The sequence below is a fragment of the Pseudoliparis swirei genome, chromosome 24, assembly GCF_029220125.1.
Source record: "Pseudoliparis swirei isolate HS2019 ecotype Mariana Trench chromosome 24, NWPU_hadal_v1, whole genome shotgun sequence".
NCBI classification, from domain to species: Eukaryota; Metazoa; Chordata; class Actinopteri; order Perciformes; family Liparidae; genus Pseudoliparis; species Pseudoliparis swirei.
In genome coordinates this window covers 17,886,799-17,911,166 of record NC_079411.1, presented here as the reverse complement: position 1 = coordinate 17,911,166, position 24,368 = coordinate 17,886,799, and the positions used below count along the sequence as shown (strand labels likewise).

Sequence of the window (24,368 nt, the reverse complement as noted above, 5' to 3'; positions counted from 1 at the left end):
CTGCTATAGTCATGTCATTATTTGTTATTACTGATCTTTGGTCATCTCCATGATCATGTGACGCATCCACTTATGGTTTATTTATTGAGATGCTTGTAAGTTTATGCTTCAAAGCCTCAGTGGCCCCCAGAGGGCGCTCAGTCAGTGTCAACAAAACCAGTCGGTGTCAACAGACAGCCTCATAGATGCAAATAGTCACATGTGTCTTTTGTTTTGAGTCTACACCTGGGGCATTAGGGGTTAATCAACCGCCCATGTTTGCTGCCAAAGCATGACATGTGAATATAGACTAATATTAAGTAATCTAAGGTAAAAACCTTCCTTATGTTTACTTAAAAGTTGATTACGACATAATCCTTTCAAACATTGAAAGAACATAGCTGACCTCGACAGAGGAAAGGTATTAAGTTGAACAGTTTGAGCTGTTGTATAAACTGCCACAGTGGGAAAGGTGTTCTTTTAATAAATTTCAGATGCTTAATGCAAAAATATTCACAGAACTCAATGAATGTTCTATACACCTTAATTAAACAGGTTCACTATAAAAGTATAAAGAACCCCAACCATAACCAACATCATCCCCTATTTGTGTGTGTGTGTGTAGATATATATATATATATGCACACTCTTCGTTCCACCTGGTGACCCTCAGCATCCATGGTTAGAGGTTGCCAACCCAACAGGTACCAATGGCCTGGCGACCACAGCTCCTCGCAACTACTTCCACAATGGAGGCTTCAAATATGGCCCACTGTGATTTGGAGATGGATCCTAGGGGCCTCTGCCATTTCACCTTTATAATCCAACCCGCCACTAGGTAGGGATCGGTTGGTGCCTTTGCTCCTCGCTACACCCGAGTGTCCAAAACATAGGTCCTGATATAGGGCCACCCATCTTTATCTTGTACATTATTTGGATTAATAAAATCCCTTTATTTTCTAACTATCGGCTTTTCCAAGCTTCTTCGAAAAAAAGCAATTTTATATTTGAATACATCATTAAAAAATTATGGAATAGCATGTTGAAAATAGTAAGAAAAAAACCTCTCTTCATTGCGTGTAAAGTTAGCGCTCGAGGGGATTGCGCCTGTTTGTTGAGGGCGAGTTTATTTTGAAAATCTCTAATCCGGATGTTATGTATCGTCACCTGCCAACTTGACACTGGTGTGCTCGTGTTTAACGATGAACGTCGGCTCCCGACTCCCACCGGACACCAGTGGATCCACCTCGGACGCAGGTATGTGAAATTCACCTGGTGAAGCCTAAAAAACGAGAGTTTATTTTTCCTAACTGCTCTGTTAAGCTTATAGAGACGAACTGAAACTATTTATGAAACATTAAAAGTTGATGGACAGTTCTGAACGTTTAACACTCAAGTTTATTGTGTTTTCTGATACTATGACGTTCAGTAGTGAAGACGCTCACATGGAGTGATTTTTAAACGACTTTTTAAAAATTATTAACAGGACAGACATCGTTTATAAATGCGATTTGTAAGTCCCACACAATGTTTGGCATGATCTGTTGCGCCGCTTTGTCTATTTGTTTACTAGCCAGTAGCCAAGTGTCATATTTCTACAGAAACTGAAAAGGCTAATAAACAAATAAGGATGTAGTGTTATTACAAAGGTTGTGTGCGTGTGTAGTTTTTACCCTTTAACTAGATGAGGGGAATGAATATCAGGGGAAAAGAAGGCCTCCATTAAAAAAAAAGACCTGAACCCTTTTCTGAAGGAGTTCCTCTCTGTTAACATTGTTGTCAAACTAGTTTATCCTCTTCCAATCCGCCCACATTCATTCATTCAAGGCCAGAGATACAGTGTAGCAACCGGCAACAACCTACAGTTTGGTGTAATCTGTGTTGGTCCTACATATTTTTTTGTGTTTAAAAAAAACCTCCTACAAGATGTTCCCCAGAGGCTGCAATGTGTTGAAAGTCACACTCACTGTCTCTTTAATTTCATCAGTGTGGAGCAGCAGCCAGGATGATCCCAGTGGGTGAATTCAGAAACTTCGGCGCAGAGCAGAACTCAAAGTATCGGGTCCTGAAACCGTGGTGGGATGTTTTCTCCGAGTACCTGTGTGTGGCTATGCTGATGATCGGTGTCTTTGGGTGCACCTTGCAGGTGAGGCGCCGATACAAACCACACACCATGTGATTATATGCTCATTAATCCTTCAAATGATGACACGGATGTAAACCTACCAATTACTTACCTAATGTCACGTTCCGGCGATGAGGCTGAAACGTCTGCATCATCTGTTTCTGCTGTGGCACATCGGGGGAATATTCTGTTCCCACACACACCCCTCTGTGTTTGATTCCCACATTATCTGACCTCCAAACACAGACGGTCTCACTGAGTTAACGTGTCTTTCCTGACCTACTTACTGCAGATTCAGAATGCTAACTTGTTGCTTTATGTGTCTCCCCCCACCTGATTATCCTTTCTGTGTCACATTAGAAATAGCACAGAAGGAAAGCAGATAAAACAACGTGTAATCAAATAACTACGTGAAGAAAAGTTCTGCTTCTTATTTTCTGAGAGTTTAAACACCCGGTCTCCATATACAGGACTGTCTCAGAAAATTAGAATATTGTGATGAAGTTCTTTATTTTCTGTAATGCAATTAAAAAAACAAAAATGTCATGCATTCTGGATTCATTACAAATCAACTGAAATATTGCAAGCCTTTTATTCTGATTTATTGCTGATTATGGCTTACAGCTTAAGAAAACTCAAATATCCTATCTCTAAATATTAGAATATCATGAAAAAGTATACTAGTAGGGTATTAAACAAATCACTTGAATTGTCTAATTAACTCGAAACACCTGCAAGGGTTTCCTGAGCCTTGACAAACACTCAGCTGTTATAAATCTTTTTTTTTACTTGGTCTGAGGAAATATTAAAATTTTATGAGATAGGATTTTAGAGTTTTCTTAAGCTGTAAGCCATAATCAGCAATATTAAAAGAATAAAAGGCTTGCAATATTTCAGTTGATTTGTAATGAATCCAGAATGCATGACATTTTTGTTTTTTTAATTGCATTACAGAAAATAAAAAACTTTATCACAATATTCTAATTTTCTGAGACAGTCCTGTAGACAGAAGAAAGTTGAGGACAGTTTCTTCATTACTATGAACATAGGCATTGTAATTTAAATCAATCAATCCTATCCTGTATATACTCACCACAGCATCAAATGTGTATAAATCAAAAAACGTCCACAACGTATGCACTACATTTTCGGACACAAACGAAAAGCGGGTGACATTCTTTCAAAGGATATTCCATCATTTGTTTTTTTCATGACAATTTTTCATTTTCTTTCTCTGCTTGTTTATTCAAGTTTTAGCTTTTAATTCCTCACCTTTTAGTATTAATCCGTTTCAATATACTTTAAAATGTTGAAAACATTCTGGGAAACCGACTTCCTTAACATTTAATTAAGTTTATTTTGTCTTTCCTATTTTAAGATGATGAATACAGGGAGATCTTGTTGTTGTCCATTAGTTCACGTGTAACTCATCCTGCAATGGCGGCATGAATGCATCCAGTTGTCTACATAACCTGGCCAACAGGACTTGACTTGCCCACACATAAATGTGCAGTTGTTAGGAACAGAGGCGTCAGAATGCTCAAGGCATTATCCAACACTCCAACCAGTGTTTCAGGAGGAAACCCCTAGTTTACCAAAATACCTGTGTACGTGTCGACAAGGCCTCAGATATACTTTTATCATGGCCTTTGCCAAGTAACCCAGTTCATATATGGCAATTATTTATTTTTCCATTCGTCTGTCTTCCGCAGCTCACCCAAGACAAGATCTCTTGCCTGCCCACCCCCTTCACCAGCAAGACGCCGGAAGTAATCGACTGCAGCCACATCCGGGACTACAGGGACAACGAGACCTCAGAGCACACATTGGTCGCTCCTGCAGAGCCCGTCATCGTGGAGGTGATTGGGCGCAAGAACAACCTGGAGATCCCCCAGTATGTGTTTGTCAACCACTATTGCTACGAGAAGTATGTCCACTGGTTTGCAAAGTACTTCCCGTACCTCGTTGTGATCCACACGATGATCTTCATGGTGGCGAGCAGCTTCTGGTTCAAGTTCCCCGGGACGTCCTCTAAACTTGACCTGTTTGTTACCATCCTTGGGAAGTGTTTTGATTCCCCCTGGACGACGAGGGCCCTGAGCGAGGTCTCTGAGGAAAGAGGAGAGGAGAAGCTGGTGAGTTGGAGGAGGACCACCATGTCGAAAGATTCCGTAGATCGACGAGCAGAAGAAGAGGAGACGACGACGGGACTGCTCCTTCGCTCCGTCTCTGTTAAATCTAACCCGGAAAAGAAAAACCCGGAGCTTCAGTCGCCCCCCTCCGTCCTGGATAAGAAGGAAGGAGAGCAGGCCAAAGCTCTATTTGAAAAGGTGAAGAAATTCAGAACTCATGTCGAGGAAGCAGACATCTTGTATGTCATGTATGTGCTACAAACGTCACTGAAAGTCTTCAAGTTCCTTGTGATCATTATCTACACGGCGGTGCTGGTACCGAACATTGAGATAATAGTGCGCTGTTATGTTCCTCCGGAGCTGACTGGTTTTGATATCTATTGCTGTAACGACAACAAAGCCCATCTTTTCTCCAAGCTTGCCTACCTCTACATCTGCTTCGTGGGAGTGTACGGACTTCTGTGTATCTACACCCTCTACTGGCAGTTTCATCGACCTCTGAAGGAGTACTCCTTTGAGCAGGTCCGCCTGGAGACGGGCATCAACGACATACCGGATGTGAAGAACGACTTTGCCTTTCTCCTGCACCTCGTGGACCAATATGATGCTCTCTACTCGAAGAGATTTGCAGTCTTTCTTTCCGAGGTTAGCGAGAGCCATCTCCATCAGCTCAACCTCAACTACCTGTGGACAGCCAAAAAGCTGCGTACCCGCCTCGCCAAGAACTCCAGCAACCGGTTGGAGCTCCACCTTTCAATGCTGCCGGGGCTCCCCGACACCGTCTTTGAGATCACTGAAATGGAATCGCTGAAACTGGAGCAGGTTAAGAATGTCATCATCCCACCGAGTGTCGCAAAGCTGGACTCTCTTCGGGAGCTATCGCTGGTCTTCTGCCCTGCAAAGCTCCAGCTTTCTGCCCTGAACCACCTCAAGGCCCATTTAAAGGTCCTGTGTTTACAATTTGAAAGTTTAGAAGAGGTGCCTATGTGGATGTACAGCCTGCAGAGCTTGGAGGAGTTGCATCTGAGTTGTCCTTTAGCCAATGAGGTGTCCAGAAGTGCCACTCTGGACTCTCTTCGAGAGCTTAGAGCTCTGAGAGTCCTTGAACTGCACGCCAACCTAACTAAGATCCCACCCAGCGTGGTGGACGTTGCGCTGCAGCTGCAGCGGTTGAGCATCTACAACGAAGGTGTCAAGATCCAAGCTTTTAGCTGCCTGAAGAAGTTGACCAACCTCGTCTCGCTGGAGCTGGTGGGCTGCGAGCTGGAGCGCATCCCAAGTGCCGTCTTCAGCCTGAGCAATCTGCAGGAGCTGGACCTCAAGGAAAACAAACTCACCACGGTGGAGGAGATCCTGAGCTTGCAGCACTGCCGCCGATTGGTGACACTAAAACTGTGGCACAACAGGATCACTTACATCCCTGATCACATCAGTAAGCTGCACAGCCTGGAGACGCTGGACATCAGCTGGAACAAGCTCCGGAAGCTTCCCTCTCGGCTGTTTTACTGCACCAAACTCAGGCACCTCGACGTCTCCCACAACCAGCTCACGTCTCTGCCCCCTGAGGTGGGCATCCTGCAGGGCCTCCAGTTCTTCTCCGCTGCTTTCAACTCCCTGGAGGTGCTGCCGGAGGAGCTGTTCTCCTGTAAAAGGCTAAAGACGCTGGCTCTCGGAAACAACTGCCTGTTGGATCTCAGCCCCCGAGTGGCCAGCCTGGCCCAGTTGGTTCGTCTGGAGGTGAAAGGGAACCGTTTGGAGTCCCTACCTGTGGAGATAGGGGACTGCTCGCTGCTGAATCTCAGCGGGCTGATAGCGGAGGAAAACCTGCTGGATCTGCTGCCATCAGATGTACGAAGCCGGTTGACTAATCGCTGAGTTTGCAGAGCTTTGGGCTGTTGCTGACTCGGCTTCTCTCAGTGTGTGGTGGTCTATAATGATCTGAAAACGGAGTACCAATCCATGCCACTAGATGGAATGTCTCATGTAAAATAGCATTAAAAGGGACACCATTACCATAAATGACCACAAAAGGACAACCAAACACTAGGAAACATGTCTATAAAAAACAGTCATTGTGAATTGTGCTTTACAAATGTGTCAATGAGTGAAAGATCATTCATTACGATGCCTTTAAAAAAAAAAATTACAAACAGTTGACATGGGTTCAACATTTTACACGAATAAAACAGCGTCCTTACTGTTTACTGAATATTTTTTTTATTCTTCAGAGCAACAGTCATGGGATTTGTAACCGCACCGTATCCCGTTGGACAGGTTTACGCAGCGTGGGGAGGTGTTCCCACTGCTCCGGGGCTCATGTTGCTCCCTTTCAGACGCTGAACAAGTGGAGGGAGAAAAAGCCTTTCAGTGGCACGATAAAAGGCATTCAACTCTCGGAGAAAACTGTAATCATTCGTAGGATTGTACAGCAGAGGTCAAGTCAGTGTAATATTCAGTGATACAATAATTAACAAAGAGAAAAACAATTCATCTGCTGTCTTTTAAAGTATACCTGTTGGATGAGTAATATATTGAGTGTACATGCTTTTTTCCCCCCACTTTTACAGCTGGAGCAGTGAGATATGACACAGATATAAACAATACAGGGTGAAGCTGATTTCACATTTTGTTCACACTGTGCCTTTTAAACACACTGGAGCAAGAAAATAAAATGTCTTAAAAGCTTCTAAACTGGAGGTCCTTGTAGCTCCTCGTGTTTAGTTCTAGGAAGAAGGATGCATCAGGTGCTTTCAGTCGGATTAGTTTCTCTTGGAGTCGACTGTGTTCAGTCTCTCTAAAAACAAACAAGTGCACACTGGTTCTTCTTGTATCCTTTCTCCTCTTTGTGATGTTATGCCTCAGCCGGGGCTCACAATGTTTCAGCCTGAACCACAGTGCTGTCATGTCCTGGCTTGCATGGCTCCAGAATGTGATCCTGTCTCTGTGTTGACAGAACCACCTCGGGAATACTGGTGAGCACACTGACCTTCCTTCACTGCCACACAGCTCCCAAGGGCGTCAGGATGCGTTACGTTTATTTAGTCAATATTTTATCACTTAGATTGATTTGGGCAGAGTGCAGTGTCTAAAAAAACAAACGAAGCTGCTAGTATCCTAATGCTTTGTCAATCATGTACCTGTGTATTTTCCTCTCTGGAGGTGGCAGCTAAGTGTGTCACCAGCATGAACCCAAACAGATGATCATTGGGACTAAGGCTTGGCTGGAAACGACTAACTAACTACATGTTATGTCTCCTGGAGGGTTGCCAGGGATGATATCTTCAGTCAGACTTCAGTCTGAAATGCTGCCACAGTCATACTTGTGGAGGGTGCCTTCGCGGCTGGCTTTACTGATGCGGTGTTTACGCTTGGAAATCCGTTTGGGCCGCTCCTTCCTGCCCTGAGAACTTATGTTTTATGGTCTGAAATGTCCGGATGTTGTTTGTCTGCAGGTTGTGACTCCTTGCAGCCTGAACCGGTGTGCACAGTTTACAGTGACTCGCCATCTCTGATTTCGCCACCAGTTTTCAGTTTGACGGTAAAGTGGTGTCAAAGTCCACAACTCATCAAACACCTAAAGTTCTTCTAGCACTGAGTGGCTAGCTTGGCTAATGTGGTTTGTTAAACTGAAACACTAACTCTGAAGACAATCGAAGATCATTGGTTACTGATTATTACTCCCGTTGGTTTGAGCCCTGAAGGGAAAGGGGAAAACAGTCTGAGGGGGGGTTAAGAAGAGGTGATATCAGACTCCCTTGTCTAACTCAGAATGTTGAAGCCTCCTATTAACTTCTGCTAAACGTCGATATGCATTTCTACACAGAAAGCAGACCGTTGAGTTTTTCCCCAATTTCTTACCCAGTCGTTTTTCACCTTGTGTGGATATTGTGAGTATTAAAGAAACAGTGTCTAGCACTTAGGGTGATCTATTGGAAGAACTAGAATAAAGAAATAATAAGTATATTTTATTTAGAGCTGTCATGTTTCTACAGCAGCCCAGAACGGACAAACCAAAAAATAGATTTAAAGACTTCACATCTCCGACACGTTTAGCACACAGGAGAAGTTTCGGTTGGTTGCAGATTGTAACCTCACCAAAGCCTACACACTGCACCTTTAAGACACACTATGACAAAAGAAAGGGTTAATGTATCCTTCAACTCCTTCACCTCTTGAACCTGTCATTATTTTCACTATCATAATAGAAAGAGAGTGGGAGACACGACTTATTTATTTTCATTATTGGGCAGCACGGTGGCTCAGTGGTTAGCACTGTCGCCTCACAGCAAGAAGGCCCTAGTTTCGAATCCCGGTCGTTCCAGGTCCTTTCTGTGTGGAGTTTGCATGTTCTCCTCGTGCCTGCGTGGGTTTACTCCGGGTACTCCGGTTTCCCCCACCATCATAAAGACATGCACTGCATCGTATGGATATGAATGAATGTTGGTGGTGGTCGGAGGAGCTGATTGGCTGCCACGCTTCTGTCAGTCTGCCCCAGGGCAGCTGTGGCTACTGATGTAGCTTACCACCACCGGGATGACTGTATGTATGACTCCTGGACTCTGGATTCTGTAAAGTGACTTTGGGTACTTAGAGAAGCGCTATATAAGATTGAAGGTTATTTTTTTATTATCCATTCATTTGCAGATTATCTTCTTGATTAACCGATAGGTCTAGAAAATGGGGATGTCTTGTTGTGTTTGACTAACAGTCTAACATCCAAAGATAATCATTTTTATTAAACTGTAGGAAACTGTAGGAAAAGCTTTTTAAAAAAGCTTTTCAAAGATTCTTTTTGTGTGTGATTATTCATGCAGCTCTGAAAAGGAGGCTTCCTTTTGGTTAAGGGGTCTAAGAATAAAAAAGACTATCACCACCGACACCCACGCCATCAAACAGGTGTGTTTAACAGCTCACGCCATTGTGTTATTCATAGTGTCGTCAGCACCATGTATTCCCACACGTCTCTATGCATATGAGTGGGGAGGCTGAGACTTTTTTTTCTGTACTTCTTCTTGCAAACTCGTCCCTCCAACTGCAGCCCTCCCAACCTGCAGAACACACAGACCAGATCAGTGCTCATGAATGTTGTTTGCACATCCAGCAACACGCTCACACTGTGCCCTGGGGAGTAAGGTGTGTGTCTTTATTACACACGATGATAGAGTTGTAGCTGATAAATATGGAGAGGGAGGACGAGCTGGTGGGATTTAGTCGAGGAAAGGAAACAACTCCAGCAGAAGTACACTAATTAGGCCTTTAACTTTGAGCGGCTCCAGCGGAGTGTTACAATGGCCAGAAGTGAAATACTGGAGCCGGGCTGTGCAGCTCCCCGCTGGCGTCCATCACTATGTAGATCTGAAACAGGTTAGGTGAACAACATGAATAACGCAAATGTCAAAGGAGCAGCCCTGTAAGGAAAATAAGACGAAATAAAAGTAGAAGTCCCGTAAAAAAACTTTCCCCAAAAAGTATAAAGGTATATATAATCTGCTAAATGTACATAAAGTATCAAACATAGTATTAATAAGGCAGACATATGGGCCATGTTTATATTATTATTAATAATATATCAGGACCATTTCAAAGATGAGCCAAATTGTACTTCATGCTTTTCAGGGGACTATATAAAATTATAACCATTAGTCATATCTCAAACTGATTTTTGCAATGAACTAGTTTAGTGCGAGTAAAGATTACAATATTTCATTCTCAAATTTAAGTTAATAAGTTGCACAAGGAACGTCTAATTACTTACAACTTGTACATAAAGACAGTGCTAGAGTAAAGTTACTTCCCGCCTCAATTGTTGGTCAAATCCATGTGAAACGCGTGCATGGCGCTTCATGTAAACAGTAACCACGGTAACATGCGTGGTGTCCACAGCGGCCCAGCAGCAGTGGTTGGACTGTGTCTCCGTCCTCGGCTGGTGCACTTGGCCCGCAGCACACAAGCAAACAAAATGGCCATTGTACTGAAGCAGCGGCCACAAACATCAGCTAACTGTGCCACCGTTACCTACCGGCCTCAACACAACGGGGCCCTTCATTCATATCCAGCTTTAATCCCGCTATCTGCACGACCTTTGAGGGGTTGCACTGCATTCCCGTATGCAGTTATTGTAAACGCCCTTGATGAGTCACCTTGGAGGAAGTGTTCAACACTTGAGGATACATGGAGTTTACCAATTATTTAAATGGCACACACTTCTGTCACCAGGTAGTATCAGAGCATTACAAATGGAAAAGAGAAAATGTTAATGTTGTTTTGTGGAGTAACGTTTTTTTATATTGCAAGTGTTTGTTGGGATCTCATTGCTAATAGTACTTACAATAGAATATTAACATTGGTAAAGACTTAAAGATACAAGTGTTTAAAATAAAAACTATGACTTCAAGGCTTCAAGTTCAACACTTTATTTTGTGTTTGCTTCTTCAAATGGCAAAGTGAATAATCTCACTTTTGTTTTAAAATTATGTATATAAATAACATTTTAACAAATCACAATAAATGTTGCTATTTACAAAGTCACAGGAATATTCAGTCCTATAACAACAATAAATAAGAGTAAATTCAAAGTCTAAGTACATCTACTTATGAGAAACAAAACTATGAAAAGCAATCGGGGTGCACCACATCAAGTTTTGTAAAAGTGTTTAAAAACACATAAGGTTTCAACTGTTTCACAATGGAAATAATGCAATAATTACAAAACACTGGGAAAACTATCTACAAATGTGCACTCCCAATTAAAAGGGAAAACAGATATATAAGGTGCCTAAATTGCACTGTGCAAAAGAGGTGTCTACTGTATATAGCCACCCATCCACTGATAATAAGCTGCCAGGACAATATGTCTCGTGTCACATATTAATGCAGAGCTACTATTAACAAAAAAATAATCCTTTACACAGCAATGAATTCAAGTCACCAGGTTTGAAGCAAAACAAAAAAGAAGTTAATTAGGGCCCCCAGACTTCTGACTAACTATGAATGTGAGCAAAAAGCAAGTCCATCATATCAGGCACACAAGAGGTCCGGGCAACGTCTACCGCTGTCTGGCCGCTTATGTTGGCGTGCTTCAGGTCGGACCGCGGGGCCAAGAACTCCACAACATCCCTGTGGCCTTCCCGGATGGCAATGTGGATAGGCAGGGCGCCGCTGTGGTCCGGGAGGTTTACCGAAGCTCCGTACTCCACCAGCACCTGCAGAGTGTCCGGGAATCCGGTTCGGGCCGCGTCGTGGACGGGCGCTATCCCGTGTTTGTCCTGGACGTTGGGGTCGGCCCCTTTTTCCAACAGCAAACTGGCGATCTTGGAGTTCCCCATCATCATCACCTGGAGGAGATGTCGGAGGAGAGGGGAAGAGAGCGCATGGGAAATTCAACACTGGTGTGTAAATGGCAAGTTGTCACTTCAAGGATCTCCACAGAGATCACAATTAAATGTTTAACTTTGGCCCTGAATGTCACTTACAAGCAAATATGTAAAGCGGGACCTGCTGAACAATCGAATAAATAAAGACAGTAACTTTAATGATGTTTCAGTCATCTTCATACAGTCTGTATGGACAAAAACAGGCAATTTGGAAATTCCCCCTTGAAGGTCTGGGAAATTGTGTGGATATGGTTTCTATATTTCTGACATTTTATGAATGACAAGGGGAAACCGTTGATAATCACAGTCGTACCATTCAGTGTTCTCCTGTTATAACACAGTTGGACAGATACACAAATAGAGCCTCTATAAAAAGACCACCTCTCCTCAACAGTTTAAACCAACATTAAAACCTTCATGAACAAGGCTGCGGTATTGTAATCGCATTAGTTTAATTGAGTACCTCATACATTGGCTACTGAGTGTATATCCTATTTCTAGTCAGAACATCACATATTAGGCATTTTGATGACGTTTATCTGGTTTACAGGGGTATACTAAGACAGCACTAACATAATATATAATGGAAAAACAGTCTTAAAACACGGTGCTACATGTTCATAACCGGTATAACAAAAACATGTCAATAGGAAAGGAGATGAGAATCATCCAGTGAACCACCCGATGTATTTAATGACGTTACCGCCATAAATATGAAACGGGCATCAATATTTCCGGCGGTTCGGTACTCACTTGGAGCGCAGTCCTGCCGAACTCATTGAGGGTGTCCGGGTGCACTCGGCATTCCTCCAGGATCCTCTGCACCTCGCTCGTGCTTCCTTTGGCTGCTGCCGCCGTCAATGCTTTACCGGCATCCATCTGACTGATGACCATTGTAGTCTCTCTTTCTGCCTAGTCGGGAGGAGAGGTGTACCGTTAGACCACAGGCCTTCTCATGTTGGCAATAAACGTAGAATAGAGTCGCGGTAACGTGACGTTAAGTCGGGATACGGGACGGCATCGATAGCTAGCTACTAGCGTTACAGCATGAGGGCTAACAGTGCGCTTCAGCTCCCCAGTGATGCCATGTTATCCGACTGGGCATCATGCTACATCAGCTTGTTTTACAAACCGTGCGTTGAAACGCCGAAGCTACGTGAAAACGTCCGTTACACCGGGAGAGAGCGAGACAAGTCACCACTACCGGGTCACACAGTTAGCATCCAAGGCTAACCGCTAGCACAGTCAAAAGAGAGAACATACTATGGAGGTTTTAAGCGCAACGTTACCTTGTTCAGTTCCTTGATATCCACTACGACGCAATGGTGTACAATCCCGCTATTTCTTAAGACCGGTAGTTTTTAAATAAAATCCAAACTAGGAAAGTTTATCAACATTAGAAAATACATTTGCGCGCTGAGATCTACACAGCGGCGTCTCCAGATTACAATTTACAAACATTGGAGAGAACCCACGCTGACCAATCACAGCTCGCCCTGAGGGTGTTGCTCTTCCATATAAGGAATAAGAGGCGGGGATACAACTCTGTTACTACACTATCACTGTGGCAACAGCAACCGTCGACCAATCGGAACACGTTGCGAAGAAAGCGGGCGATTTGTATATGTTGATGTCTTCAAAAGACAGTTCATTCACTTTTCTGACCTGAGGTTGTATTTCTCCAGAGGCAAATGTGAAAAGGGCGGGTGTAGCTTTTTAATTTTGTGACTGTGATTGCACAATACTTGACTACAGTATGGGAACAAAATCAGTCCATATATGGCGTGGCAAAATAGTGAGAAAAACAGAGGGGAACAACTTATATAAAAAATGACACCTACGGTATGACATTGTTTAAAAGGAATAATTTCATTAAGCATTTAAATAATCTGCAGTGATTTTACAATAGAAACATTCAAATCAAGTTGCACACAGAATTCACAACACACGATTGCTGGCATTAAATAGAGCAGGTGAAATTTGAAGACATTCTTTCAGTCCAGTTAAAAGTGGTCAGTATTGATGTTTCTCTGGAGGTCCCGATTGAAGAAAGATGCCGTAATCCCTCAGGCTTTACACATTGCTCCTCAGCTGGTAGTCTAAATACAAAGAGAACAAATATCAGGGGGAATTCTAAAAAGGTAAATATGAAAATGTTAACACATTCATGTGTATCTGACCACTTGCTTAAGACGATAGTAGGTTCAGAAAACTGAGTTGTATTATCTAATGAAAAAATATGAATGAAGGCTACCTCCACTCTGTGTAATGTACCGGACCCACGGTAAAGCCTGGTAACCACTTTTCTCAATGATCTTCATATATCGCACCTGGTGAAAAAGAGCGAGTGAGACTGGGAAAAACAATCATGTTGAGGCAAGACACATTAATGTGCAACAGGAATTAAAATATGATCTAGTTTTCCTGTCTGAGCAAACAATATTAGCTTTTACAGGATCGGACTTGACTACGTAAACGGCAGGCGCCCTGTGCAAAGCTGGGATCTTCTGAGGGGAAATTTGGAGCTTTATAATTGTCCATATTGATATAAACATGATACCTCATGTTCTGACCGGCTCCAGATCCAGTAATAAATGTGGTCTGCTCACAGATGGATTTGAGTCATACTACCACAGGCTAAATATTTGAAGAGCCTCAGTACACACAGACACACAGACACACACACACACACAGACACACACAGTTACCTGTATTCCTGAGACTGTGAAGTATGGGATCTCAAATTTGACGGTAATTGGAGGTTTGCCCTCAAGCTCATTGTTCTCCACACTCGGCAGACTAAAATGAGCTCTCATTAGAAACTCTTTACCTCCCTGGAAGAATGAAGGGATGGATGGACACAAATAGGTTAGACAGACATGCAGAGAGTTAGGACAGACAAGAAGACAAAAGTTACAAAAAAGCTGCAGACATTTTTCAGAACATCAACTGCAATGCAATATACCTCGAAGAAACCAAATACAATTTAAAGTCAAAGCATTTGCATATACACATTCAAAAAAGTTAATTTCTTACAGGGAAAGACTTGATGGTCCACACCACCATGTTCTTCTCAGGCACGTATTTGACATTGCCGGTGCTGGTTTTAAACTTGGGTGAGTCGGCATCACTGGGGACCGGGACCCTCACCTCCACATTGTTTGCCACAGACTGCTTTTTAAATTGCCCCTTTGCCTACAAACACAACACAACTGTTACTGTAAATCTTTGCTCCAACTCTTAAGAAGTTTTCTTGACGGTTTCTAAAGAAGACATCTGCAGTGAGAAACAAAACGCATTTCACCGTACAGTTCCAATCGGTCAGTACCTTAATCATGATCTCCACTCGACTGTGGGAGAATTTCTCGATGACCGATTCGATCCATATCAGAGGCTTCACCTGGAAGAGACAAATGGGGTTTCATTGAACAAACACTCAAAACAACGTACAAAATATTTCTTCAGGTACAAATACAAACTATTCAGTGTATATATTTCAATTGTTTGTTTACGTTTATGGTGCTTATAAGGCTCTATCAGACTTTCAGAGATGCAATACTTGACTCATTATTTCTGCAGTTTGTGCATTTGCACAAAGAACAGATCATGCCCATCCCTCAATCGCCATTTCTAACCGGTACAATATGACACTATAATACCAGCAATTGTTGCACTCTGACGTCTACACATACATGTAGTTACACTTAAATCATGTGTCAAATGCAAGGTGTGAGCCATACATATTAGCGTTTTAGTCCCATAACAAGGTGCTGAATTGGACTAACGTGGGTGTTGATGCGGTACGACATGAGCTCAGACTCCCCGTCCGGAGGAATGAAGGCGATGGTTCGATCACTGTCGAAGCGCGAGAGACGGACACACTGGTGGAACTTCACGTCCTCCATCACCACCGTCTTCCCCTTGTCACCTGAACACACAACGATGCGATCAGCCGCATGCATTTTTAAATAATGCAGTGAGATGGATGAGCGACATATCCGGCGAGATAACTGGGGAACGGTGCACGTACGCCCGGTGAGAGCGAAGAGCACTCGGTCGTTGAGGCCCAGCCGCAGCTCGGGCATCCCGGACAGCATGGTTTTCAGCTTGATGCTGCCCACGATGTCGCTGCTCATCACATTGCCGTTGGCATTCACCTGAGCAAACGAGACGCGGCGGGGAATACATCCAGATACTTATATCCACGTTATTTGGATAGCAACTTTCATACAAGAAATGCAGCACAACAAAAGGGGAAAATAGACATAGAGTGAAACCTCAAGTATTATAGGAAATAAAATGGGAAATAAATAAATAATTAAGATGAAATAGCTCCATTATGGCCCACACAGCACAACAACATTTTTGTAAATGTAAAAGTGATATTAAACAAATAATAAGTTATTATTTAAGCCAATTAGTCTTACCAGTACGTTGATGGACTCGATGACATCAATAAAGATCTCGTTCTTCTTGTATTTGATTCCCTCTGACCTCCAGGAGACGGCGTTGGTGACGGTGGTCGGCACCTTGGATTTCCCCACCTCGAGCTTGGTGCCTTCCTGAGTGATGTATCTGCGAGAACGGTGACGAGAAGAGGCTGTGACTCAGCGCCGCTCGCCTCGTCAATATTCATGACATCTACGTGCGTGTCTGTGTGCATCTTGAGAAGCCTCACTCCTGGAGGATCTTGCTGTCGGTAGTCTGAGGGAATCCAAAGTCCATCAGCTCATCCAGCAGCTCGTAGACGACCACAAAATTATCCTGAATGCTCTCCTCCTCCAGCTCTTTGAAGTACTCTGTGAACACCTGAAAAAAACGCAAACTCATATCGGCCTCATCTGTGGGGTTACTTTGGAATATCACCATTGGCTCGTCACGCAAAAAGATGCACAGCAAATATCAACAGAACTGTTCCGATCACAAGTCACACACAGCCTCACCTCCACCAGTTTGTATAGAAATGAGTACACGAGGGAGGCGTTGGAGTTCTTGTTTGTCGTGGACACCACTGCGCAGGGATCAGGTCAAGGAGTACGCCAAACAGTTCGGATTCCCGCTATCGTTCATTTCCCGGCGATGGAGTTTTAAGTATCACATTCATTCATCTGTGACATGATTATTATCATTACTTGATCGTAACCTGTATGTTTATTGCTTTTTATGATGTTTCTGTGGTAACCTTTTTCTCCATTAGTGGAGGCTTGTAATATCTGGCCACAGGGACTACGGTTGTAATTTGGCCGTAGCTAAAACTGACACATTTACCTCTGGGTTGATAGATGTGTACGGTCCCTGTTCAAATAAATAAATAATTAATTAACTAGTCGATGGCGGCCGCATAGGTCAAGGATACGGTACAGGTTGCTGTGTTTGATCCACATGAAGTGGACGTTGCCGCGTGACAGAACAGGGCACAGGAGCCCGTCCTCTTCGTGCTGCATGAGTAAAGGCAGGAAGTGGTCGATCTCCGCCATGTCCACGTCGCCTTTGTAGTTGCGACAAATCAACACCTGCACGGGGGGAGAAGAGGGACAACTGTGCGTGAATACCAAATATGGTTACGGGTTACATAGAGGAAGACAGCTTTTGTGACGTGACTTTAGAAACATTTCAGCTCAGTTTCCTATAGAAACCAGAAGAAATATTGTTGCCGATCTTGTAAAACAGTCCGATGTGCGACCTGATGTTGGACCAGAACTGCTACTACCAACAAAAGATGGATACATATTAAATCTAACTTGTGTGTATTAAAAATGTTTTATCAAGAATCACAATATTAGTGTAATTGACTCTTCTCATATACCTCCGAGGTGATCTATAGGTAGCCAGGGAAGCATCCCATATTGATGTAATACCCAACTCACCAGAGCTGATCCATTCAAAATCAAACAATTTCTAATTACAGCTTCTCTGATGTCATAATTTGCTGCTTTTCTTCTCTAATGTGAAAGTGAAATACATATCTGTGGGGGTTTTGTCCTTTAGTGGGATACAACCAGCAATTAGTTTGAGATCACCTTGGCCTTTACTATTTCTTCGGACATTTTCTTTCCACGACTGATTAATTGACAAGATGCTGCACAGATTAATCAAGGATGAAAATAATCGTAATTTGAAGCCCACCTGGTCTGAAATCTTCAGAGATGGCGTATACAACTCAATTTCAATGAGATGTTTTTAATGTTTTTAATAAACAAATATTCTACGGGCCCTTGGGGCCTGACACCTGCTTCAGATGCAACTTCCTCAGCTCACAGCCTCCTGCGGCTCACTTGGGTCATATGTCTACATCCGGGATATGGTCACACCGTACACCCCGGCACGTTCGCTCCGCTCGGCAACAGCCAATCGACTTGTGACTCCTGCACCTCGAGCTAATCACTCGAAATCCAGACTGTTTGCTGTCCTGGCTCCTCAGTGGTGGAATGAGCTCCCCACTGACATCAGGACAGCAGAAAGTCTCTACATCTTCCGCTGGAGACTGAAAACACACCTTTTCCGACTATATCTGGATTAAAACACAGATTAGCACTTCAGTGGCACTTAAATAGCTCTTATTTATGGTACTTTTGTAGTTCGACTATGCTGAGGAAATGTTACTTCCTGTATTCTTGTTGTTCTTAGTTTGTACTCTAGGTTGAAATGCACTTATTGTAAGTCGCTTTGGATAAAAGCGTCTGCTAAATGACATGTAATGTAATGTAATATGTCACACGTGTTTGTTGAGCAGTCCACACGCCCTAATTAACCACACACCTGAAACCGCATGTGTGCTCCCATTAATCAGTCGCCCACTAACTTGAGTGTCAGGTTACAGTTCCTGTCTGGAGACAACGGGCTGTGTTGTGACACCAGAAATAAAAGAATAGGAACAAAATATGGTGACACAAATGCCATAATAACTAAAGGCTACATGGTAACTAACTGGACTCCTTTGGGTCTGTAGCGTGTATTTCCACTGACATGCATCCGGAAGTAAAGGGGGAAAAAGGCCAATGAAAGAGTGTGTTGCAGGCCCTTTATACATTTTTAACGAGCCCAGCGACATTAATGTTTAACAGTTAAAGCAACAGTTAAAAACGTCCACTAAACAGCTCGTGGGTGAGAATAAATGCGGTGTTTATAACGTGTGTCGCTGAAACTGCGCAATTATCAGCGTCTCAATCGGGTATGACGCTTACCTTCCCCTTCAGGTCCAGCACGAATATAGCGGAGGACGACATCGTGTTTGTACCCTCAACAGGTCGCCAAGAGAGTCCACGAAAGCACACAAACTCCGATTAAAGTTCAACTGGAGTCTTTACTGCTCGTGAGTCGGTTTCGCCATGCAAAGCTACCGTCATTCATCAGCCTGAAGTGTTCACGGACTGCTGTGTTTCTTTTTCCTGAAGGTGTCGCGACGTCATTGCATGCAGGTAAAACATTCACCAGCTCACCTGAGCGGGGGAGGGGAAGGGGGAGGAGGGTGTGCTGCTCGGTTTATCCGCCAGGGGGCGACCCGGACGCACTAATCGTAGCGGGGACACGTAGATGTGTGCGCTGACTCCCATTTGATTCATGTTAATAGCTGTGTCTGGTTGAAAGATTAATCTGTTCAACAACAAAACCAATACTATTGGTTTCTTTCTCCCTGTGGTGCTATTCATCCGTTTTTTTCAGTGTGAGTTTGCCACCCAAGATAATTCACTGGATATAACCGGATATATTGTAATGTATTGTGAATGATCTTGAGACTCAATAATATTGTGGTGGCCATGTCTTAAAGGATCATTGCCTCAGTATCTGAAGGAAACATTTCCGCAGTACTTTTTCCTGGATGTACTTCATCAGGCACGGCGAACCTTTGTTTGTGCAGATGGGCTCTCTTTTGCCACAAAAGGACACATTTGTTAGATATTTAAGAAAACTAATTTGTATCCAGTCAGTCTGTAACTCACTATGAGCACTGGTGAAAAAGACTCATCCACCAACACGAGTGGACCTACAGAATTGACCCAATCCCGGTCTTGTCACACCAGAGACCTCCTTAGTTGGTGTGTCCACATGGTCTATTTTGAAATATAAGGCAATCCAAAATTCATAGAAGTGTAAAATTTAAAAAAGCAGACAGCAATATTGTTTTATTTTTCAGCACTTTACTTATTCGCTCTTAAAATAACTTGCCTCCCCTTTTGTGCAAATACCTAGAATATAAAAAAGAGGAGCTCATGGGCTGCATTTCCTCATTATTATGTTTTATCATGTGTGCAAGGTGCACTACCTTCATCTGAGAGTGACTGACCTGCAGCCTCAGGGTTACAGAAGCACTTACTGACCACCTATCTGCATGTATTACCAGCCACTGGGCCTCTCCGCGTGGTGTAATGCTCCAGATCCCAGCCTCCATACTCCTCCGTCGGCGTCTTATCAGCCATGTGTATAGGAAGGCCGTGACTATGACACACCGGTCTCTGAGGGCCAGATGGAGATCTGTCTTTTCCAATATCCCTCTCCTTTTGTCCATATAGGTTTGGTTCTCCTTAGCTGGACTTTGAGGTGCATGAGATGGCTACACCTTCAGCATGTTGTGTTCACACAGGAAATGAGCTGCAGTAAGGCTGTCATAAAGACCTTTAGAGCAACATTAATAACAGACGTTGTGCTGCGTGACCCTAGTCGCTTTGTTTGACATCGGTAGTATGTACAAATATTTAGTGTTGTAATGGTCGATCTCACATCAGCCCAAATCCTTCTTCAGCGAAGAGAAGAGCGTTCTTCCTCAATGTGAACATCGCCGTAATCATCTTTAACCGCATGTCATATGTTTAATTCTCCCTCCTAGGCTCATGTGATCTGGATTATTGGGGATCCCTCTATTGTGGCGGATGTCCTACACAAACATGTGGAAACACTTGAAAGTCAGCCGAGATGGAGAAAAGAAAAGCACGCCTTTTCTTTTCTTTTCCTGCTTCAGCTCCAACTGAATCACATTATCTTTGACACAGTTTAAACGGAAGGTTTCCTTCAGTACTTCCTTACCGTAAAGATATGACCGCAATACTAATCTAACATCCTTCTGGAATTCAAGTTCGATCGTGGCATGAGCCCACAATCAGGGCAGCTTTGCTCTCAAAATGTACAACTGCACTGAGCACAGCTGGGCTGAAAGGCAGAAGAGATGGAATTAGACAAAGTTTATTGCCTTATAAAGATGAGCAACTTCCCAACATTTGAATTACCTCATAAACATGAGTAACTTTTTTGTGTGAATGCTTGACAGTTTTTTTTCTTTCTTGACATTTCAAGAAAACAGTTGTTAGTGGCAGCCCTGAAAAACAGTGTCAATTCCAGGGGTAAACATGTGATGCTCCACAGTAATTCTGTGAGGATCATTACGGTGAATAAAAAAATGGAGGCCGGGATGAATATTCTTTCTGAGGGGGAGAAACGTCTATTCATGCCTGGGTCATAAAGGGAACCTCATGAGCTCAGATGAGGTGAAATGGGTTTCTAAAAGCATCTGAACTCAATGAGGACCGTAAATTCATCCCAGATTAGTGCCAAGGGAAATACATATGAACTGTACTCTGTTACAGTCGCCTGAGAACCACTTCAGCGCTCTTCTGTTGAAAGTGGAGTGATACCGTCGGGGTCAGAGCAGTTGAGCTCAGCATGGTGGCTCCGACTGAAAGAGATACGAGTGAGATTTCCTATGATACGAACCCATGGCGACGCTTTTCGACTGCCAGTTTTGAAATCGATGCCGGATAGCCAGCGGAGCTGCTCATGACTCACCACCTTCCAGGGATACAGTGTGGATCATCCTCAGCTTGATATTCTACGGATACAGTATCAGTTGCATCCTCCCGCCTCCCGCAGATGCTGTGGTTCAACTCTCAGGTTGTCAGGCAAGGGCCAGACAGGCTGTTGTTACCTTATCATTCAGGCTGATTGGAGCCCTGTTTAGCAACCTGCCAGGGGAATGTGAATCCTCTCGCCTCCCCTCCCCACCCCCCACCTTTTGGCTTGAATTTTTTGAGGACACTCCCCCTTTCGGTGGTGTGAGATGCAGCTCCACCCTTCGGCAAGCCAGCTGGCCAATAGGGTGACAGCAAATGCAAATAGTGTGAGTCAGGGATATGGATGACAATAGCAGGGGACAGGTGTCATTTGTCGCCTGAGCCTCAGGTGTATCTGCCTATTGTCTCATAGGCCTCAGGCTAATTTGTTCTGAACAGAAAACTATCAACAATGATGCTGCTCGTTGCCGTAGAAACATAAGCACTAGATGCAAATGGTCCAGTTAATTGTTGAAACAAGCCTTTTACCATGAATGTCAAAACACAGTCAGAAATAAAGCGGATGTACAGAATTATGACACCCTTTGGCCTTCATCAGGTGTGATGCCAGGCGTGGCGTCTTTTACACTGGAATGTGGATCCCAGGTCCTGAAAGACGACATACCAAAGTCTCGTGTCCCCAAACAGGGCCGGTAACTGACGTTAAACCCATCCCTCTCTCTGTCACACACACACACACATATACACATACACACACACACATACACACATACACATACATACACACACATACACAAACACATACACACACGAAAGGTCCTAAACGATTTATTTTATACCTCTAAACCAGGGGTCAGGAACCTTTTTGACTGGGAGAGCCATAAAAGCCAAATATATTTTATTGAGAGCCATATAGTATTTTTAACGGATAATAAATTAAATATGTCTTGCTTTGAATGCGACTTCTGAGCATCGGATCTCTGCGGCGCGCGAGACGGCGAGCCGAGAAGTGTTACCGCGACACGTAGAGACAGAGTGACATGCTGCTGTGTAGAGACGATCAATAACAGACGTTTAGTTTAATAAAAGAACAAAGATGTCTTTAAGAAAAGGACCTGACATTACTTCTGCTGTAATCTGGCACGATAGAGAACATTACAGGGGGGCGGGCGGAGTTGTATTTTTTTCAACTCAAAATTGTCTGTGAGCCATATGCCGTCACCGGGCGGCTGTAGCTCAGTGGGGTAAGGGGGCCGTCCTGCAACCCCATGGTTGTCGGTTCGATCCCGGCTCTCCCCATTAGTTGCAAGTTGAAGTGTCCTTGAGCAAGGCACTGAACCCCCAGTTGCTTCCCGGGCGTATCACTGCAGCCCACTGCTCCTTAATAACTAAGGATGGGTTAAATGCAGAGAACTAATTTCCCCTTGGGTATTAATAAAGTATATATCATCATCATATTTGGCTTGCGAGCCATAGGTTCCCGACCCCTGCTCTAAACCATTGTTATGTGAAATCCACAAGAGCGTCATAAGAGATATTAAATTGAAAGATATTCAAACTTCTCACTTCCTTTGCAGTCAAATATGCTTATATTCTTTACACTCTCGTCCAGTGGTTCTCAAACTTTTTTCAGTGATGTAGCCCCTGTGAATGTTTTTTCCCCCTGACCAGTGCAAAGCATTTTGGGTTGAAAAAAAGATTTAATATGCAGCATTTTACCATCAGTTTCAGATTTGATATATAATATATACAATTCAGTTTATGAACTTACACTTATATTTTATTGAATTTTTATTAAAGAACTATTTTCAAAGGCTTTCTGAATGGATGCTCATTTAAAATATATTTAAAACAAATCTCACGTACCCCCTGGAGTGCCTTCACATACCCCCACGGTACACGAACCACTGCTCTAGTCTATGGAGGTATTGCTAACACATTAGGATGACAACTCTATTCATGTCCATTGTTTTTATTAATAGAATTGAATATGAACATATTTGAAAAGTCCTTTACATTCAGTCATCAGAGCAGAGATTTTAGAAGAAGAAAGGTGTCTTGAGGTGAAGCGTTGGCCACACAGTGACCTCAGGCATAACAATCTGTTCCTCTACAGCAGGGGTCTCAAACTCAACTTACCTGGGGGCCGCTGGAGGTAGACTCTGGGTGAAGCTGGGCCGCATCAAGTATTCCACAAAAAAAGGGTTTCAAGTATTAAAAAAAAAAAACTGACAACTGATCCAATCTTCTCAATCTTTACTAATAATAAGTCAGAACGTGCAGAACATTAACGGTTCTTCAGAACATAGGCTTCAAGTATTAAAAAAAAACTGACAACTGATCCAATCTTCTCAATCTTTACTAATAAGTCAGAACGTGCAGAACATGAACGGTTCTTCAGAACATAAGCTTAACTTACTTCCTCCTACTCCTTGCTGCCAGAGACTTGGCAGCGCTTCCTCTCACACAGCTGATCCACATTTGGCTTGAGGGAGGAAGCAACTGAGACCCTCAGTATGGCTTTAAGATGGTCATCTTTAAGTTTGGACCTGAACTTTGACTTTTTAAGTTCATTGTGGAGAAGAGCTTTTCACACAGATAGGTGCTGCCAAAAGGCACATGATCCGCTTAAACATCCTGGAAAGCTCAGGGAAGGTGGGGCAATTCTCTCAAAAATTGTCCAAGCTTGTCTGTTTTTCCACTCACCTCTCTGAACTTGGCTTTGAGTTCAGAATTGCACTGCAGGTCAATTAGCTCCATCTGAAGCACAGGGGCATCTTCCACATCGAAAGAGAAGGGTCAGCAAAATTTGAAAAGTGGCTCTGTGTGTCTTGAAGTCTGCAAACCTGTTGTCAAATTCATCCTGTAGCTTTCCAATGGTATCAGCATACTTCTCACCACTGAATGTTGTGCCTGAATCCATAAGTGCCTTGCATGCTGGGAAATGGCAGAGGTTTGTCTGGGAAAGCTGGGCTTT

At 43.4% G+C, this 24,368-nt stretch overlaps 3 protein-coding genes across 4 annotated transcripts; 1 reads left to right on the top strand and 2 right to left on the bottom strand.

Moving 5' to 3' along the window:
• Positions 1 to 1,984: 1,984 nt before the first annotated feature.
• si:zfos-323e3.4 (volume-regulated anion channel subunit LRRC8C) lies at positions 1,985 to 6,921 on the top strand. Its single transcript, XM_056409119.1, has 2 exons — positions 1,985 to 2,125; positions 3,817 to 6,921. Exons 1-2 carry the CDS (start codon positions 1,985 to 1,987, stop codon positions 6,109 to 6,111), a joined length of 2,436 nt encoding a protein of 811 aa, XP_056265094.1. The 3' UTR covers positions 6,112 to 6,921.
• Positions 6,922 to 10,633: 3,712 nt separating this feature from the next.
• On the bottom strand, positions 10,634 to 13,216 carry cdkn2d (cyclin-dependent kinase inhibitor 2D (p19, inhibits CDK4)). The gene is made up of 3 exons (XM_056409122.1): positions 12,899 to 13,216; positions 12,363 to 12,521; positions 10,634 to 11,570 (listed from the first exon to the last, which is right to left on the bottom strand). The coding sequence occupies exons 2-3, from the start codon at positions 12,501 to 12,503 to the stop codon at positions 11,217 to 11,219; spliced, it is 495 nt and encodes a 164-aa protein (XP_056265097.1). The 5' UTR covers positions 12,504 to 12,521; positions 12,899 to 13,216; the 3' UTR covers positions 10,634 to 11,216.
• Positions 13,217 to 13,311: 95 nt separating this feature from the next.
• On the bottom strand, positions 13,312 to 23,928 carry ap1m2 (adaptor related protein complex 1 subunit mu 2). Of its 2 annotated transcripts, XM_056409121.1 has the most exons (13): positions 23,531 to 23,928; positions 20,631 to 20,753; positions 16,966 to 17,122; positions 16,553 to 16,620; positions 16,288 to 16,418; positions 16,037 to 16,184; positions 15,640 to 15,766; positions 15,395 to 15,537; positions 14,938 to 15,009; positions 14,646 to 14,804; positions 14,318 to 14,443; positions 13,864 to 13,939; positions 13,312 to 13,708 (listed from the first exon to the last, which is right to left on the bottom strand). In XM_056409121.1, exons 3-13 carry the CDS (start codon positions 17,084 to 17,086, stop codon positions 13,683 to 13,685), a joined length of 1,197 nt encoding a protein of 398 aa, XP_056265096.1. In that variant the 5' UTR covers positions 17,087 to 17,122; positions 20,631 to 20,753; positions 23,531 to 23,928; the 3' UTR covers positions 13,312 to 13,682. The 2 variants fall into 2 exon arrangements, with proteins under 2 accessions (XP_056265096.1, XP_056265095.1); XM_056409120.1 differs by lacking the exons at positions 20,631 to 20,753; positions 23,531 to 23,928 and adding an exon at positions 18,794 to 19,033.
• Between the last annotated feature and the right edge of the window lie 440 nt (positions 23,929 to 24,368).

Excerpts from the sequence above, each read along its gene's own strand:
- si:zfos-323e3.4 (XM_056409119.1), top strand. The coding sequence starts at position 1,985 with ATGATCCCAGTGGGTGAATTCAGAAACTTCGGCGCAGAGCAGAACTCA. Across the intron at positions 2,126-3,816 it reads TCTTTGGGTGCACCTTGCAG|CTCACCCAAGACAAGATCTC; the intron begins GTGAGGCGCCGA and ends TGTCTTCCGCAG.
- cdkn2d (XM_056409122.1), bottom strand. The coding sequence starts at position 12,503 with ATGGTCATCAGTCAGATGGATGCCGGTAAAGCATTGACGGCGGCAGCA. Across the intron at positions 11,571-12,362 it reads TCGGCAGGACTGCGCTCCAA|GTGATGATGATGGGGAACTC; the intron begins GTGAGTACCGAA and ends CATCTCCTCCAG.
- ap1m2 (XM_056409120.1), bottom strand. The coding sequence starts at position 18,835 with ATGTCGTCCTCCGCTATATTCGTGCTGGACCTGAAGGGGAAG. Across the intron at positions 15,010-15,394 it reads CGTACCGCATCAACACCCAC|GTGAAGCCTCTGATATGGAT; the intron begins GTTAGTCCAATT and ends TGTCTCTTCCAG. Across the intron at positions 13,940-14,317 it reads TCACAGTCTCAGGAATACAG|GTGCGATATATGAAGATCAT; the intron begins GTAACTGTGTGT and ends CTTTTTCACCAG.